This window comes from Bemisia tabaci, chromosome 10 (genome assembly GCF_918797505.1).
Source record: "Bemisia tabaci chromosome 10, PGI_BMITA_v3".
Classification (NCBI taxonomy): domain Eukaryota; kingdom Metazoa; phylum Arthropoda; class Insecta; order Hemiptera; family Aleyrodidae; genus Bemisia; species Bemisia tabaci.
Genome location: NC_092802.1, coordinates 6,334,321 through 6,350,185, shown reverse-complemented (window position 1 = coordinate 6,350,185; position 15,865 = coordinate 6,334,321). Strand labels below are relative to the sequence as shown.

The 15,865-nt window shown below is 39.9% G+C and overlaps 2 protein-coding genes across 3 annotated transcripts in view; one reads left to right on the top strand and one right to left on the bottom strand.

Annotated features, from left to right (window-relative positions):
* The window catches only part of LOC109029857 (scoloptoxin SSD14), a 49,682-nt gene that overhangs the window by 141 nt on the left and 33,676 nt on the right, over positions 1 to 15,865 (top strand). The gene's annotated exons all lie outside the window — the stretch shown is intronic.
* LOC109029856 (uncharacterized) lies at positions 6 to 11,443 on the bottom strand. Of its 2 annotated transcripts, none has more exons than XM_072304932.1 (2): positions 5,765 to 11,443; positions 6 to 4,283 (listed from the first exon to the last, which is right to left on the bottom strand). In XM_072304932.1, the coding sequence occupies exon 2, from the start codon at positions 4,264 to 4,266 to the stop codon at positions 2,386 to 2,388; it is 1,881 nt and encodes a 626-aa protein (XP_072161033.1). In that variant the 5' UTR covers positions 4,267 to 4,283; positions 5,765 to 11,443; the 3' UTR covers positions 6 to 2,385. The 2 variants fall into 2 exon arrangements, with proteins under 2 accessions (XP_072161033.1, XP_018896070.2); XM_019040525.2 differs by having other exon boundaries at positions 5,609 to 11,442.

Genomic DNA, 15,865 nt, shown 5'->3' with positions numbered 1-15,865 from the left:
TAAGTACCTATCATATTTCGCATCAGCCAGAAGTTACTACATTGAACTCAATGACAGTCGAATTGATGAGTCATATCTGAAATAAAATGCACGAATTTATGTACTTACAAGTAGATTACAGCGGAGCACTAGAACCTGGTGCCAGATGCCTACCTATTGCTCCAAAATTCTATGTAGGTGAGTCATAATTATGAAGCTGGTTACATGAACACAGGGAAAAATTCTCATACCCACTTCTGTTCTCCTGTAGTGAGCTTCAAAATTACTTGCCGGTGTAGAATTTTGGTGCCATCCCATCAAAATTTTACACTGAATCTGAATTTACGACTAAATGCAAAGTTGGGGGTTGATGGGCGTGAAAAGAAAATTCTTGCATTTTACTCTGAATTTAACCTGTCAATTTATCTGCCCTCAAACATATCAGATGCCTCTTCATGATTTTTTCTTTGCATGTCATGCTATTCATCACTGCCTGCAAAGTGTCAACGTTAAAAAAAACTGGTCAGTTTATGTCTCATTTCACTGCGTGAGAGTCCTTTTCGAACAATTTTAAAGTTTTGTAGCATTCGAAAGAAGATTCGTCGGTTTGACTGTTGTATATTGTCTCAGCGATTAATGTTCCTATTTGAACTGTTTCTAATGAAGACTCCAGAAGGGCAGAACATCATTCCAGCTTCCTCATTCTTTGCTCTTGTATTTTTTCCTTTAAATTGTTCTTTTACGAAGGAACTTGGCCAAGTATAAGTTTTATAAAATGAGTATAAGATGAAAAATTTTCCTTAAGTGCAATGTACAATAGTTCTAACTTTACTCGTAATTAAACTGTGCATTTTGGCAAAAGAAGAAGAAACCGGGATGCTATGATGCCCTTGTAAACATATGTAGATCCCTCGCCATATCAGGAAAAGTAGGGGTAGTCACAAAAGTCACAACTTTTTTTCTCTTTTCTTCCAACTTTTTGCGAGCATGCTAGTCTGATTGCACAAAATTTTCGCAACCATAATTGCGCTGCGCAATCATACGTTTAAATTTATCGGGAACATTTTATGGGCTGGAAAGCAGGTTTCCCTCATCAAAAGTGGTCAGACATTCTTCCCATAGGAATTGGAGCTATTCTATCTCCTTTGCAGAAATGATGAGAATAAACAATTTTTGTTGACTCTTTTATTTGTATGTTTATCACAATACACAATAATCATAAAAAAGAGAATAAAAAGGAATGAGATCACATTTTTGATCACCAAATTGATTACTGATACTATTATACAAGAAAATTATTACAAATATTTACAAAAAAAATAGACATTGAAAAAACCTTCTTTTAAGTAAGTTGTGAGTAACGCTACACTCTTCTTCTTTCACTCTTTGTCGTTCTTTTCAACTCTTTCCTATTGGTGTAGTATGCTGCCGTGCTAAGGAAGAACGCCGTATGAGCCTTCAGGTGTTGCCACATTTCCTCCAACACAAAACGAATTTACTGGGAAAATTGTGAACACTTTTCTTTAAATTTTTCACACAATTTAGTTCTCAATTTAATCTAACATGTCTGAAAACTTCAAGGGAAATTAAGCAAAACTTTCCTCAAAAATACATGTTTTATCCGGGAAAACTTGGCAACTGCGGAATGTTCATATGACCGCTTCCTTAGCATGGCAGTATGGCATGGTGAAAGAGAGACAAGAGAGAAAAAGAGAGGATTTATTTTGGATCAAGGAGCAGAGGATTGGCGTCATATTTGTAAGGTGTAGGGCTGTGTCTAGCAATAATGGTTAATACTTACAATAATTGGTTTTCCTTCAAAGTTATTTAAATTATTTTTATTCTGTGAGGTGCTATAATCAAGAAGTTTTGATTTTTTTTTTTATCCTGTTTGTAGTCCTATGTATATTTGCGCTAGCCTTTCAATATGATTAGAGCGCTATACCATTAGAGGAGACTTAAATAGGACTGCCTTCTATGTTTTGGAAACCTCTCTTTCGTGACCACGCAATGGCCAGACATATCAAATCGCGATTGTCCATGAAGCTGATAATTTTTTCCCTCAGCTCATAAGGTAATTCATCAAGTGCCGGAAGCAGTTTCTCAAAAATTTTAATGCCTTGTTTCATAAGGTTTACTCGCTGGTATCCTTTCTTAATTTGATGATCAAGCACAGTAGCATAAATTGGAAACGCCGTCTTATAATGAGCATGTCTCATGTTTTTCATAGTGACCTCATTTTTCGCGTAGCCGACAAGCTGATCTAAATCCCCGATCAGAATATCGTATAATGTAAGACCAGAATCATTCACAGCTTCTTTTTTTAGACTGACTATTTCCAATTTGCAATGACTTTGAAAATCACTGAGACTCTCCTCAGCAAACCAAAAAGTTCTCAGATCCATGTCAAAGAACAACAATATTTGCTACTTCCATTTTGATCATGTGTCTAGCTAAGACTGTTAAACAATTTGATTTCTTTAAGTACTTATCAGCACCTTCAATAGGTAGCAAATATGACAGTTTCGTAAATTCTAAAATAATAGCCGTATTATTGAAATTATTATCTAAAAGCTTTTGAAATACCTCGATATGTCCGCTAAAGTAAGCGCTCAGAAGAGCATTGCATGAGTAGCGCTCTGGGCCAAGCTCTGCCGTGTATTCAAATAAAGTTTTCATCACATTGAGATGACCTCCAGACGCAGCCCCGCAAATTGCTGGAAAGTATCCATCTTGTGAGTTGGAGGTGATTCCGTGCAGCAAAAAAAATTCAACAATGTCGAGGAGGCCATTTTGTGCTGCCACCTGTGTGAGCTCAGCTACATCATCCGAAAAATTAGCACCGTGTTCTATGAGAAATTGAATCGCACTTTTATTACAATTCCGAACAGCCCATAGTAATGGAGTTTCTGGTTTCCCCACACCCAGTGCCGTCAATTTTGCATTTACGTCAGCTCCCTGAAGGTAGAGGTAATTAATGATCTCTTCATTAGCGTAACCTGCAGCCATATGCAACGGTGTACATTTTTTCCAGCGATCATGATCATATCCCTCACTTACGCTTGTACCCTTCTCAATAATTGATTTTACTAGCTGAAAGTAGTTCTTGTGGATAGCGCCACACAAGAATCTAGCAGAGCGCAGATCACACCCATAAATCCATGTTTCCTCCAGAACATTGATTACAGCAGTATGAATTTCACACTTCGGAAGGGAGGGCTTTTTGGAAAAGCCTTCAATGTCTTCATGATTTATTTTGAATCCAGCATGTTTCATTTTATTGAACACATCAATAAACTCATCGTCTAAAGAAAAAAGAATGTAGTGGAAAGCTTTCTTGTTGAATTCATTGTGAATGTTTGGATGGTGGTGTAAGATAGTATCAATAAGATGGTACTTCTCTTCCGAGTATTCCAAGACTGCTATGTAAAGAAGGGTAGTTCTGGTAACATGATCTAAATAGTCATAGCTCACAAAGCAAGAGTGGTAGTCGAATTCAGTATCAACATTCGCTCCAGATTCTAAAAGAAACCTCAGTGTGTCATTGTCTTTGCTGAAAAACGAAAATACTAGGGGTGTCCACCCTTCGAAAGAAGCATTTCTTACACCGGAATCTACATCTGCTCCGTTTTCTACAAGTATTCTCGTGATTCCTAAGTCCCCATGTTTTGCTGCTAGGTGAAGGGGTGTCATGCCATCATTTCGTTCAGCTTTAATGTTTGCTCCACTTTCCAAAAGCGATTTCACAAGACCATCAATGGATCTTTTGACCGCAAAATGCAGAATAGTTCCCCCTTTATGATGGTTGTATGCTATTTCCGCATCTGCAGTGAAAAAGCATTCCAAAGCCTTTAAGTTATCCTCCACCACTTCTGCGTAATCTGCGTCATCTTCCTCGTCAAGTGCGAGAACTTCAAAGTCTCCATTCAGAAGGAATTCAATGGCTTCCTTATTGAGTGGATGCACAGCAATACTGTGTGGTCTCAATGTAACAAAATTTGCAGGTTCATTTTCTGACTCGTCCAATAAAATCATTGTTTCAAACATTTCAAACTTCAAGTTTTCATGGTCAAATTGAAAGGTGGCATCTTCTGGATTGTTCCCTAAAACTTGGATCCCATTACTCAAAAAACTGTCTAAAATCTGTGGATTTGCGTCTTTGAAAGCTTGTGGTAGCACTGAGTAGCCTTTAATTGAAGGTTGGACATGGCCTCTATTCGATTCCCTGATATCGCAAGGTTTTTTTGTAGCAATAAAAAGCAAACATCCAACACCTTCTTCCGACATCCTGAATAGAAATAATTCTGAAACACAAAAATATCATTAAATGAATTATGAGAATTGAGTTCTAAAAACATAGAGCGACAATAAAAAATGCTCAAAATTATTAAACCCTATTAAAGTTTTAGCATATCTAAATATGCTCGGAGAAGCAGCAAATATAATAATAAAAAGAAGATTTCTTACAACCATTATGCTGCCATTTTTTGTTGCTTTATTTAGTCAGTAAGTTGGAGATGTAGCCAATGTGCGTTAAAATCCAAAAAACTGGAAATCTCAATACAGAGGCTTACTGTTGGCTTATCCCACTTACTGTCTATACGACTGTGTGTCTACCCGCAATCAGTTTGTGCTTTGTTTACATTACCCTGAGGCCTTTCGGCTTACACGCCATCATCAGAGAGAAACAAAGAGAAAAACACAAGAGTTAATCACTACAACTACACCTACACGCTATACACTATTTTTCGTCACCAGATCATTCCAGAGATTCTGAATGTGCCTCAAAAATGGCTACTCATTTTGGTTTTAAGAAGGTATGAAGATGCAGAGGTGTAAATTCTTGGTTTTTTTTTTATTATTATTTTTCTTTCTCCTGAAGAAACAGCCTCTTCTAAAGACATTAATGGCTCTCTAACAATATATGAAAAATTTAAACAATGATAGGTATATGAAAAATTTAAGAGTATGAGGATAATCAGTTTCTAATTTTACTTAGTGCCATGCGCAAAATGCATGAATCTCAAGCTTCGGCTCCTGATAAAGAGAAGTGCAACGCTAAATAGGGCTCCCAAAAAATGTATGTAGTCTTCATTTCTGTCGAAACCTTGCCTCTGATACAACTTTCATTCTCAAACAGCTCCATGGCTCGTAAAGAGTTGTTTGTTTCACTTGAAAATTAGGCTACCTGTGCAAATATTACTGAAAAGTTTGGGGTGAAGTCAGAACACTGGTGAAAAAGTTGATTTAAGTTTTGAATGAATAGAAGTTGAAGACATAAGTTTGGACCAGTGTTAATTTGAGTGAAAGAAAATGTTTATTTTCAATCTTTTGAAAGTTTATTTTTTTCTTTCTTCCTTTACCGCAATCTTTCTTTGCTAGCCTTTTTAAGTATATTTATTTAAAAAAAAAAAAAAAAAAATCGTGCATTCCTTGCACAAAGATCTCCACTATGGACAAGAGCCATCTTTTTTTTCTGTTTAGCTTCCGGGGGGGGGGGGGGGGGGGCTAAAAAATATCAACTTTCCCAGCGTTTTGACCTGACAACTTGGGTACCTGTACTGAATGCCAGGTCAATGAACTGGACTCTGAGATTAATCATTTAAAATGCAACGGGCTGCTAACTTACCTATGTATTTGTGCAAGGGAGAGATTTGAACTGGACCGAAGCTGAGATGTACAGCAGTAAACTGAAATTTTAAATCAGGTTGAAAAAAAAAAAACTGATCTCACAACTGGACCGATCTTTGGAAAATAGTCTAATTCACTTAAATAGTAATCATACCCAATAAACGTAGATATGGTTTTCTTGTGATAGGTAATTAAAGACGCCTTACACCAGCTTCAAATTAAGCCGCAGTTTTGGCCTACCTGTTATCACTTGCTGAACAGCTGTCGGATCGCCGCCGGCCGTTGAGATTTTGCCGTAGTCACGTGGTCAGATGACGCGACAACCGGCTTTGCGATTTCGAGATCTGCGCGTTCTTTTCACTTAATAGACCATTTATATTCAAAAGGCGCCCGGGCTGATTATTCAGCACGTTAAAAAATCCTCGATTTTTTCCCCCAGGGTATTATTATTTTTTTTTTAAATGACTCGATTGCAATTTCGCGAACCCAAATGCTATCCCTTGAGTGAATTGCGTCAATGCAATTCTGACGTGCTAAGGAAGAACGCCGTATGAACATTCGAGAGTTGCCAAATTTCCCTCAATAAAATGTTTATTTTTAAGGAAAGTTATGGATATTTTTCCTCGAAATTCTTAGAAACATCAGATGGAATTGCAAACAAAATTTTCTATAAAATTGGAAAGAAAATACTCATAAGTTTACTGGGAAATTCGTGTTTTATCAAAGGAAATTTGGCACCGCCTGAAGGCTCATACGGCGTTTTTCCAATGTACGGCAGAATTACTGTGAATTATTCATCAATAAGATGAGAGTCTCGCCAGTGCAAACTCGATTAACCGCGATCTCGCGGATACGATCACAAGTTCGCGATTTACCCGCGAGGATTTCCAAATCTTTCTCCTATACGTCGACAAATTCTTCATTTTTTACCCCCCAAAAGCGTTTAATTTGTTCCATATCCTAGGTAAACCCCCTACCCCCTTCCCCTCATACATCTCGATAGGGTCTGATTCGCGATTTCGCCGCCCGGGGCTAACAAAAATTTGTCGTATTTATTTAGATTTCGAAAGTGCGGTTACCTTTTTTCATTTTTTCATTGCTTTTTTACTTCTTCGTTTTTCAATCTTGTGGAACGAGAATAGAAAGGGGGGGGGGGGCGTAAAGATGAAATACGCCTTCGAAGTCACCTTAAATCTGCCGCCTCTCAAAATATCTCGCCGGGGGCTCCAGAGCCCTTCAGCTCCCAAGATGCGCGATAACATAAAAAAGTCAACTTTACTAACATCCGGTTCGCAGTGATTCACTGCTCAACTTATGTTTTATTTTTTAAAAGTCCATGCTCAGTGATCGCATTTAGATGAGACCGGATGGTAGACTGAAAAAGTTCTGAAATGATCGTAGCTGAAATCTGAAAAAAAAATAATTAAGTAGGAACACATAAAAGGAAATTAATTTCGACATAACACGACCTGATACAGTGATGAAGCCGTTCATCTTCCTCTATTTTGGTTTCCGCCTAGAATTCTCCTCTTGTCATTGGCGGAACTATGAGGGTCTGAGGGGTCTCGCGGCCCCCACTATCCGCCTGCACCCCAGAAATCCACTTGGCCCCTCCTAAGAAACGCAAGGAATTTTCCTAAACGAGTACCTACGTGACGTAATATATGGACTACATTTTGCAATTTGGAACTATAAATTCTAGCCGGGTTTAAAAACAACGTATGTGCCATTCGTGTCCCTATGCACGTAAGTGTTTTTCCAGAAGAGCCAGATTTTATAATTCCAAATTGCAAAATGCAGTCCATTTCATCTTTGAAATTGTAATTAGGGCAATTTTTTTGTGAGGACGGCTCAAAATTGCTTCTGAGACGACTCCATTTTCCAAAATTTTCCCGGGGAGGCTCTTACACCCTGACTTCTCTTTGGAACTAGGGGAATCCGAATTCCTTGAACTATGATACGTACATGGACATATGAACTATGATACAGTATCACGGATATCCCTAGATGAAGGAGGTGCATATCTGCCAGGGTTGCATGGGTGAAATGAAAATTATGAAATATTAAAAATTTCCGCGAAATATTTCATGAAATTTCAGTAAGTTTTGAAAAATATGCGACAAATTTTCAGGGGCTAGTAATGCAACACGCACTATTTAAAAAAACACCAAAAGGCACAAATCGATCGCCTTTCACTCAATTTTGCATTTAATTTCGAAACATATTTTTCGTATTGTTCTGAAATTTCTTGAAATATTTCGCATGAAATTTCAAGTTTTTATTTTTCATTATCACTTGCAACCCTGCCCTCTGCCCACAAAAAGTTCTTAGTTCCGTCCATGCTCTCTGTGTTCCCATTTTCTTTTATTCTCTCCTCCATTTACCGTCTCCTCTTTTTTCCATCCTCTCTTTTTTGCATTCTCTATCATTCGCTTTTCTCTTTTTATCCGCTCTTTATCGGGTTTTCATCGTCTTTTCTTTTCGTGTTGTTTGCGCCCCATTTTGTCAGCGCCCAGTGCGACTGTTCCACTTGCTTATTTGCCGCCACATCCTTGTGGGTGAATTAGGACGAAATCTCCCACATGACTTAGGTTTACTAACTGTATTAGCCAATCACGCTCTCTATCTGTGGCATGAGACATTTTCAAATCTCAGCACACTTCACGCTTGAAGATAGAGAATGAGAACCAAGGAAAAAGACGACGAAGATCAGAAGAAGAACCCAGTGTTGTATCAAGTAGAACATTATAGACCTTATCTTTCAGGCGTTGATATTAAATCAAACATTTTTTGTATCTTTTTTGACTGTACACACTGACTACTGAATGAGCTCTGATTTGAGTACCTCAAGTGTATTTGTAATAGTTCATCAGATATTTCTTCCATTCGTATGAAGTGGGTACTTTTGCACTATTCACTTGTCCTCTGATAGTTTTAGGTTTGCTCACAATTTAGGCCTCCTCTGCAATATGGTTACATTTTGAATGGAGGGGTGCAATGGTGCTGTCACAGACTGCTTACGAATTTCCTGGGGGACGAGCCTCCCCAGATAGAGATTTAGAGACCAATCGTCAGAGATGCAACATGAAATTTCACAGAACGAAATTTCATTCGCTGAAAAATGGAATTTCATTTTGCTGAAAGGTGACATTTCATTTTGCTGAAAGGTGAAATTTCATTTTGCTTAGATGTGAAATTTCATTTTGCTGAGATGTGAAATTTCATTTTTCTGAAAAGTGAAATTTCATTCTCCATAAAATTTCATAAATGAATTAGAGGCTGCGTATGCCACCGCAATAAAATTGTCCTAGACTTTGTCAAAAAATTCAAAATTTGACTCATTATATCATTTTTTCCCCTTTTTTTTCAAATTTTAAAATTAAGATATTTATGCTGACAATAAGCCCATTGCAGGAGTTGAAAAAAAAAAAAAAAAAATCGTGAAATTGTGCGTCTTTGCCCATCCTGATCGAAGGAAGGAGGGAATGTTCAAAAGAGGTCCTGAGAGAGAGAGAGAAAGAGAGAGACTCAGCGAAATTTCTTCATGCAAAACTAAACGATGTTCCAAAAATCTGCCGAAAGTAACCCCTAGCCATTTCGCCCAAAATTTAGGAGACGGTTGCCCTCCAACTCCCCGAGCAAGTCTGTCTCTGGAGTGGTGTGGTTAAGGACGAAAATCGATTCCGTCAAAAACATTTTACCAACATGTTCCATCAAATAAAATGGGAATCGCTAAAATGTTTTTTTTTTTTTTTTTTTAAAAAAAAAAACTCGAACTTCTCACAATTATTTTTTTGATCGAGGGTCGTTTTGGAGGGTCCGCCACTCTCCATCCATAGCGATGATAGCGCCACTAGTCGATAAATGCACTCAATTTTGCAATTAGGAACTACAATTTCTGGCTGGGCATAGGAACATCGTCTGCACCATTAGTTTCCCCATGCATGTAAGTCTTTTTACAGATGAGCCAGAAATTGTAGTTCCGAATTGCAAAATATAGTGCAAATAATGTTTGAAAGATAGAGCGTAGTTCGATTGCGGTGAATAATTTTCCATTGTCTCACCACGTTTTCTAAAGACGCTGATCTCAAAAAGTAAAAGCGGAAGCCAAAGACCCTCTTTTGCTTCCCGTCCTCAACGAAGAATTGAAATCCTAACTTTGGCTCTTGCCTCGAAGCAAGTGTCTGCAAGCCATTAAGGAAGGTGTTTTGATACCAGCGCACAGTCAATCGAGCCAACTGAAGAGATCGGACGAAATTTAGACATTTCCAAAGCTTAAGTAACTTCGTTTTTACAAAACGTCGAGATTTTAAAAGTGGTTTCATTGGTTTTTCCGCGAAATTTTTTCAGGAGCACCCCTATGAATTTAAAATGTGGCGAAATAACGCATGGTGTCTAGTTTTTTTAAAAATCGGGGAAAACTGGGATTCATCAGAGAATGAAAATTTACCGGGGAAATCAGGGAAGCTTCTTCAACCACCCAGGGATCATTTCGGGACACCCAGGAACATTTTTTAAATTAAAATTTTGAATGTTCGCCAAAGAAACGGCTGAAAGATGAATTAAAATCGATATTCATATCTGAAACTCTGGAAAATAATATTCTCTTCCCCGAGAATATCCCGGGAAAGTGGGAGAAAACTTCGGTTTCTCGTCAGGGAATGAGCTCCTGAAAATCAGGGAAACTCAGGGAAAAATCAGGGAATGAGCTTTACCAAGAAAACTAGACACCACGAATAAACGCTAACATTTACAGTTTTTAGTCTGCAAATTTTACGTCCGACCTTTTCCATTGACTAGATCCTCTGTGCGGCGCGGCGCGATTGTTCCCCCTCTTCTCGTCGCTCCTCTGGCGTAAGGGCGTATCTCGATTCTGACATGAGCCCTGGAAAACATGGTGTTATATGGACGACAGGGTCCAAGTGAAAATCGAGATACGCCTTTACGTCGGAGGGGCGACGTTCTGTCCTAAGAAAATTATTCGACTACGCCTTATTCAGCTCAGAATATTTCGATTATCCTCGTTAAGGCACGTGGGCGTTTAATAAATCGCCAGAGTTAAGAACGCAGAGGAGGTTCAAAACCAGTTACACGCCAGGGCTTCAGGAAAGTCTGCACTCTTTGGAGAGAGGCCTTGGAAATTATTTTGGGCGACTCGTCCCTGCTAAAAATGATCATACTGGTCGATATCATGTTGTTGTCAACATGGTCCTTCTCGTTTCATATTTGAAGCGCTGGGTGCAGAAAGGGCATTTCTTGGTCGGGGTGTCTCAAAATCTCCGCTAACGTTTCATCCATTATAATTAAAGCAAATGTATGTAATTTGTCGTAACTTTTATTGAATACTCATTATATTTTACAGTGCTGAAAACGTACTTTTTTAGAAATCTCACGAAAAAGTTTCCTCTATCAAATAAAGTTCGCATCACCCCGGTAAAAATAGGCAGTAGAATCTGTGTTCCAAAATACCATAGACCTACAGTCGGCTGTAAGATTCCCAATAGCTTCTATAGCCGGCAACGCAATTTCTTATAGCCTTTTATAGCCTATGGCGATTAAGCAATAGCCTGGCGATATAGTTTATGCTAAACGTTACGAATTACGGAATCTAGGACTTCGTGAATTTTTGGACTATCGCTCTCTTTTTCGGCCGTAGTATCTTGATTTATTTTTAGAGGAAAGCTCCGTACTTTTGAAGGATGCCTGCCATTCCTAATATGTTGGAGCGCCTTTTATTTCGTATGATACTGTGAAATACCTCTGGTGTAAAATAGTTGCTTCAAGCGCCGTGGTACGCTGCGGCGCGGCGGGCGGGCAGCCAGCGCGAAAGACGCATTGGCGCCTACAAACCTAACAGGGATACTTCACGCATCGCGCAACGCGTGAAGTATCCCTGTTAGGTTTGTAGGCGCCAGTGCGTCGCCGCGCCCGCCGCTGCGCTTTTTGTTAGGCTCTAATATTTAATCTCGTGGAGTCAGCATTTTTCAACTCATGACTTTGAAATGTTTGCACACTCTGTATGGATTATTCTTTCTACACAATTTCTTATAGCTTTTTATCGCCAATGGCGAAAAAGCAGCAGCCAGGCGATAAAGTGTAAAGCCCGGTGATAGAAACTATAGCCCGGTTGTATAATTTTTTATCGCTTCGTGTAGCCCGGCTGTATGATTTTTTCCACTTTCTACAGCCAGCTATATGATTTTCTATAGCCTTCTTCAGTCGGCTAAAAGAACTTCTATGGTATTTTGAAACGCAGCTCCTATCGCCAATTTTTACTAGGGTTCTAAAACACTGCAACCAGGCAATTTTATTTCTGCACCCAAAGCCTCATTTTTGGTGAGTGAAACATGCATGGTGTATTGTTGACTCAATCATGCCATGCCTATGAACATGGTACCAGGTACCTACCACGCTTGAATGCCAATTGGCTAGCTAAGCTATCAAATAGGATAGGAAGATAATGATCCAGCTAAAAACCAATTAAAAAAACAATTGCGGTGTAGAACAACATGGTGTATTGTAAGTTTCTTTCTCCTGTCATCTTTTCTTTGTGAATTGCTTGCTTGTAGTTACACCATGTAATTGAATACATTACATTTATTTATTTTTTTTGGCTTGTAGCTCGATTATCGTCTTTCTTTCTTACATGATACCAACTTTGTCTCAACATTGTTCCGTGTTGATACCATGTTGGCATCAATATGGTACAATGTTTTGCTCGCCAACCTGATCGTTTCCATCCGAACCAGTTTTTTAGAAATAAATCTAGGAGGATATCCCAAAAAGGTCTAGTCTTCGTCTTGTTAATTTTTTCTAAAGTTACGTCGGTGACCCGCGACTTTTAGATAACCCCGTAATGATAAATGGATGAAGTGCCTTCTGAAAACACTAGACTTATCGTGGGAAGTGGGAGATCTCTGCTTACTCCAAGTCTAGGGGCGGTTTCATCAGCTTCCACAGGAGCCACTTGAGACAGCTCAGTTTTGTAAAGAAACATGTAAACACAAACTGAATAGCCTCGCGCCTCTGCTGGTGTCATCAACGCTGCCATTTTTTGCACACACTTATTCTCTTGATAACTATAACAAACTACCACACTATTTATATATATTTCTTGGTGGTGAATTCTTTGTACACGTTTGGAAAGCGCGGTTTTCGCAAAGAAATGTGACAGTGAATTCAATCGTCATTTGCGTATTATTTGTTTATCGTCAATCAAAGAGACTCGAATTGATAATCAGAGTAGGTAGCATGAAAATTGTCCATGAGTCGGAGTTGGACAAACATTTCTACAAAGCAAGATTTTTATACAAACTGAGACTCAAATATTCGAATAAATAACAAAAATTGCTGCAGGAGTATAAAGTATGTATTCTGGCCTACCTCTAAAATTGAAGGCAAAACAACAATGTGCAAGACCTCCGATTTTCTCCTTTCAATTCTTCTCTCTCAAAATTGTTAGCGAGAAAATGCCATTACATGTGCTTTGGATGAATCATCGATTTTGTGCACATACATATAAGTCGCTTTACAGCACTCCCTCGCGCTCTACGACTCCTAACCTCCTCTGCTCTCTTTCAGACCACAAATCTTGGGGTATTGAGCACCTTTGTCGATGTTGTCATTTTAGAAGAAACGAAAGGACGTTTTGCGTCTTGGAAGATGGCCCGAACGGAGGTATCTCCGTCATACATGTCGACCCTATACGATCACACTTTTTTTCAGTGTAGGTTTAGAGAACCAGTTCGCAACACTGAGTTGAGATTACTGAGTTTTGATCCTGTGAGCTTAGCCAAGCTCTCGAGATGTAACGAGCATGGTGAAATACAAACGGCAGGTTGCAAAAAATCGGGCCCAGGCCCTTGACGGCACGGGCGCTCGGGTACGGGTATGTCCGCGAAGAGATCATCTCCACATCTCGAGTGGTTGTAAAACAGAGGATCAGCGTGGAAACGTCGCGTCGAAGCTATCTTTGAACTGACACAGATCATGATGATTACATACCCATGTTGGAGGAGCTGCATATGAGATGGAGGATATTTTTGTCAAAATCAAAAAGTTATCCCAAAAAGTCCATTCCTGCGTCAAAACAAGTATCACACTGAAAAAAAAAAAGTTACGAGCTATTTAGACGTAACATCCATTCCGGGTTCAGAGACCGAAAGTCCCGGGTGCTGGAGCCGTAGCTTCAACTGCTCCGGATGCTACGCCCGGAATTATTAGCCCCCGAGCCCGGAACACGGACGGTAGCCGTAGCCCGTACCTCCGGCTTCCACGGGCGGAGTTTCATTTTTTCAGTGTAGTCCAGTGCGACCATTGAACCAACCCCGCACCTTGCTCTACCTTTCTTTCTCTCTTTTCTCCTTCTCCTTCTGCTCCTTCTTCGCGCCGCGGAACAGTCAAAGGGCTCACACCCATCACGAAACATTATTTTTATACCCGATAAAGTTGTGAGTACTCCAAATTGTCACCCTGTCATCCTCCCACACTGTGACAAAGTATCTCCACACTCTCGAGCGCTATCTACGGCTAATTAGCATGCCTTTTGTCGCGGCGCATGCAGCGTTATCACGCCGACGACGAGTGTGTCCTTGCGTTAGTAGATCGACACTTCCTTTTTCTCTCTTCGTCTGCAGGCGCCACGCATGGGTTCGTCTCTCTCTGACCCACCCACAATCTCCCAATTCACGCTGCGTCAGTGCGTCACCCTCACGCCGATCTGCGGTTCAAGTACTCGGTAGCGTGGTTCACGTATGCAAATCGACGTTAGTTTAGGTTTGTTTAGTTTCTGTCAGGCGATCATGCTCCGGGGAGGTGAGCGATCGAGGATGGCTCCAGACGAGTCGTCTACCTCCTGGAGGTGATCGGTCGAGAAAAATTAAATTTCGGTCGATTCGATCTCGTACTTCTGCACGCTCATAAAAGGCAGGTCGCTACTGGCAAATCGTGGTCAAATAATAAAGTAGTAGGCTGTCATAAAGTCATGAAGCACCCCTTTTTTCAAAAATGACATAATTCATTCATTTGTCAAAAGAGCAGATAAACAGCTTCAAAACAAGCTCAAGTTCAGCCCTGTAGCTTAATTAGAACCCGAGTTATGATTTTTTGAAATTCAAGGGGTTCACAGCCCCGGGTTTTTTTTGCCATCTTTGAGCCCCCGTAACTCCGGTTCTATTGGTCGTAGAGAGCTGAAATTTTGGCATTTTCATACCATCATACGGATCATTATGCTCACCAAGTTTCATCAAAATCGAAGATGGTCATGAAAATTTACTGGTTGAGTTGACATGGAATGACCCAGCTGCCGGTTTCTCTTGTAAAATGGAATGCTAATATGCCGCAAAGAAAAGGATTTCCATGGCATTCAAAATCGGGATATTTGTTTTGAAACGCGATTAAAGGGAAGCTACCCAATTCGCAATTGAGTCGACGTATGCGAAAACGTCCGATGTCCAAGACAGTGTTTCAGAATTTGAGTGGACAAAGTCGTTGTAACTTAACGACACAAGATGGTTCAAGCCGTTAGGAATGTAGAACAATTTTATGAATGATCCCCTAAGTGTAATTAAACGTTTGCAAAAGAGATCGATCCTATTCATCAGTACCGCGGGACAACCCTGGTAAAAATTGGCGATAAGAGCTGCGTTTCAAAATACCACAGGAATTCTTATAGCCGGCTAAAGAAGGCTACAGAAAATCATATAGCTGGCTGTAGAATGCGGAGAAAATCATACGGCCGGGCTATTCGAGGCGATAAAAAATTACGCAGCCGGGCTATAGTTCCTATCGCCGGGCTTTACACTTTATCGCCGCTGGCTGTTGCTTTTTCGCCATCGATTATAAAAGGCTATAAGAAATTGTGTAGAAATTCGCGTGCTTTGGAAATCTATAGTTTGATACGGAGCCACCTTAATATTTACAAAACGTATGTTATATTTTCCTTCAATGCGTATTTTTTTCATCAATTAAAACGAGAATAATCCATACAGGATGTGCAAACATTTCAAAATCATGAGTTGAATAACGCGGACTACGCCAGATTAAATATTAGAGCCTAACACAAAGCGGAGCGGCGACGCACTGGCGCCTACAAACCTAACAGGGATACTTCACGCATTGCGCAACGAGTGAAGTATCCCTGTTAGGTTTGTAGGCGCCAATGCGCGTTTCGCGCTCTCTGCCCGCCCGCCGCGCCGCAGTGTGCCACGGCGCTTGAGGCAACGATTTCACACCAGACCTGAGGTAATGCACAGTA

Bases quoted from the DNA above. Each gene is read 5' to 3' on its own strand.
- LOC109029856 (XM_072304932.1), bottom strand. From the start codon at position 4,266: ATGTCGGAAGAAGGTGTTGGATGTTTGCTTTTTATTGCTACAAAAAAA.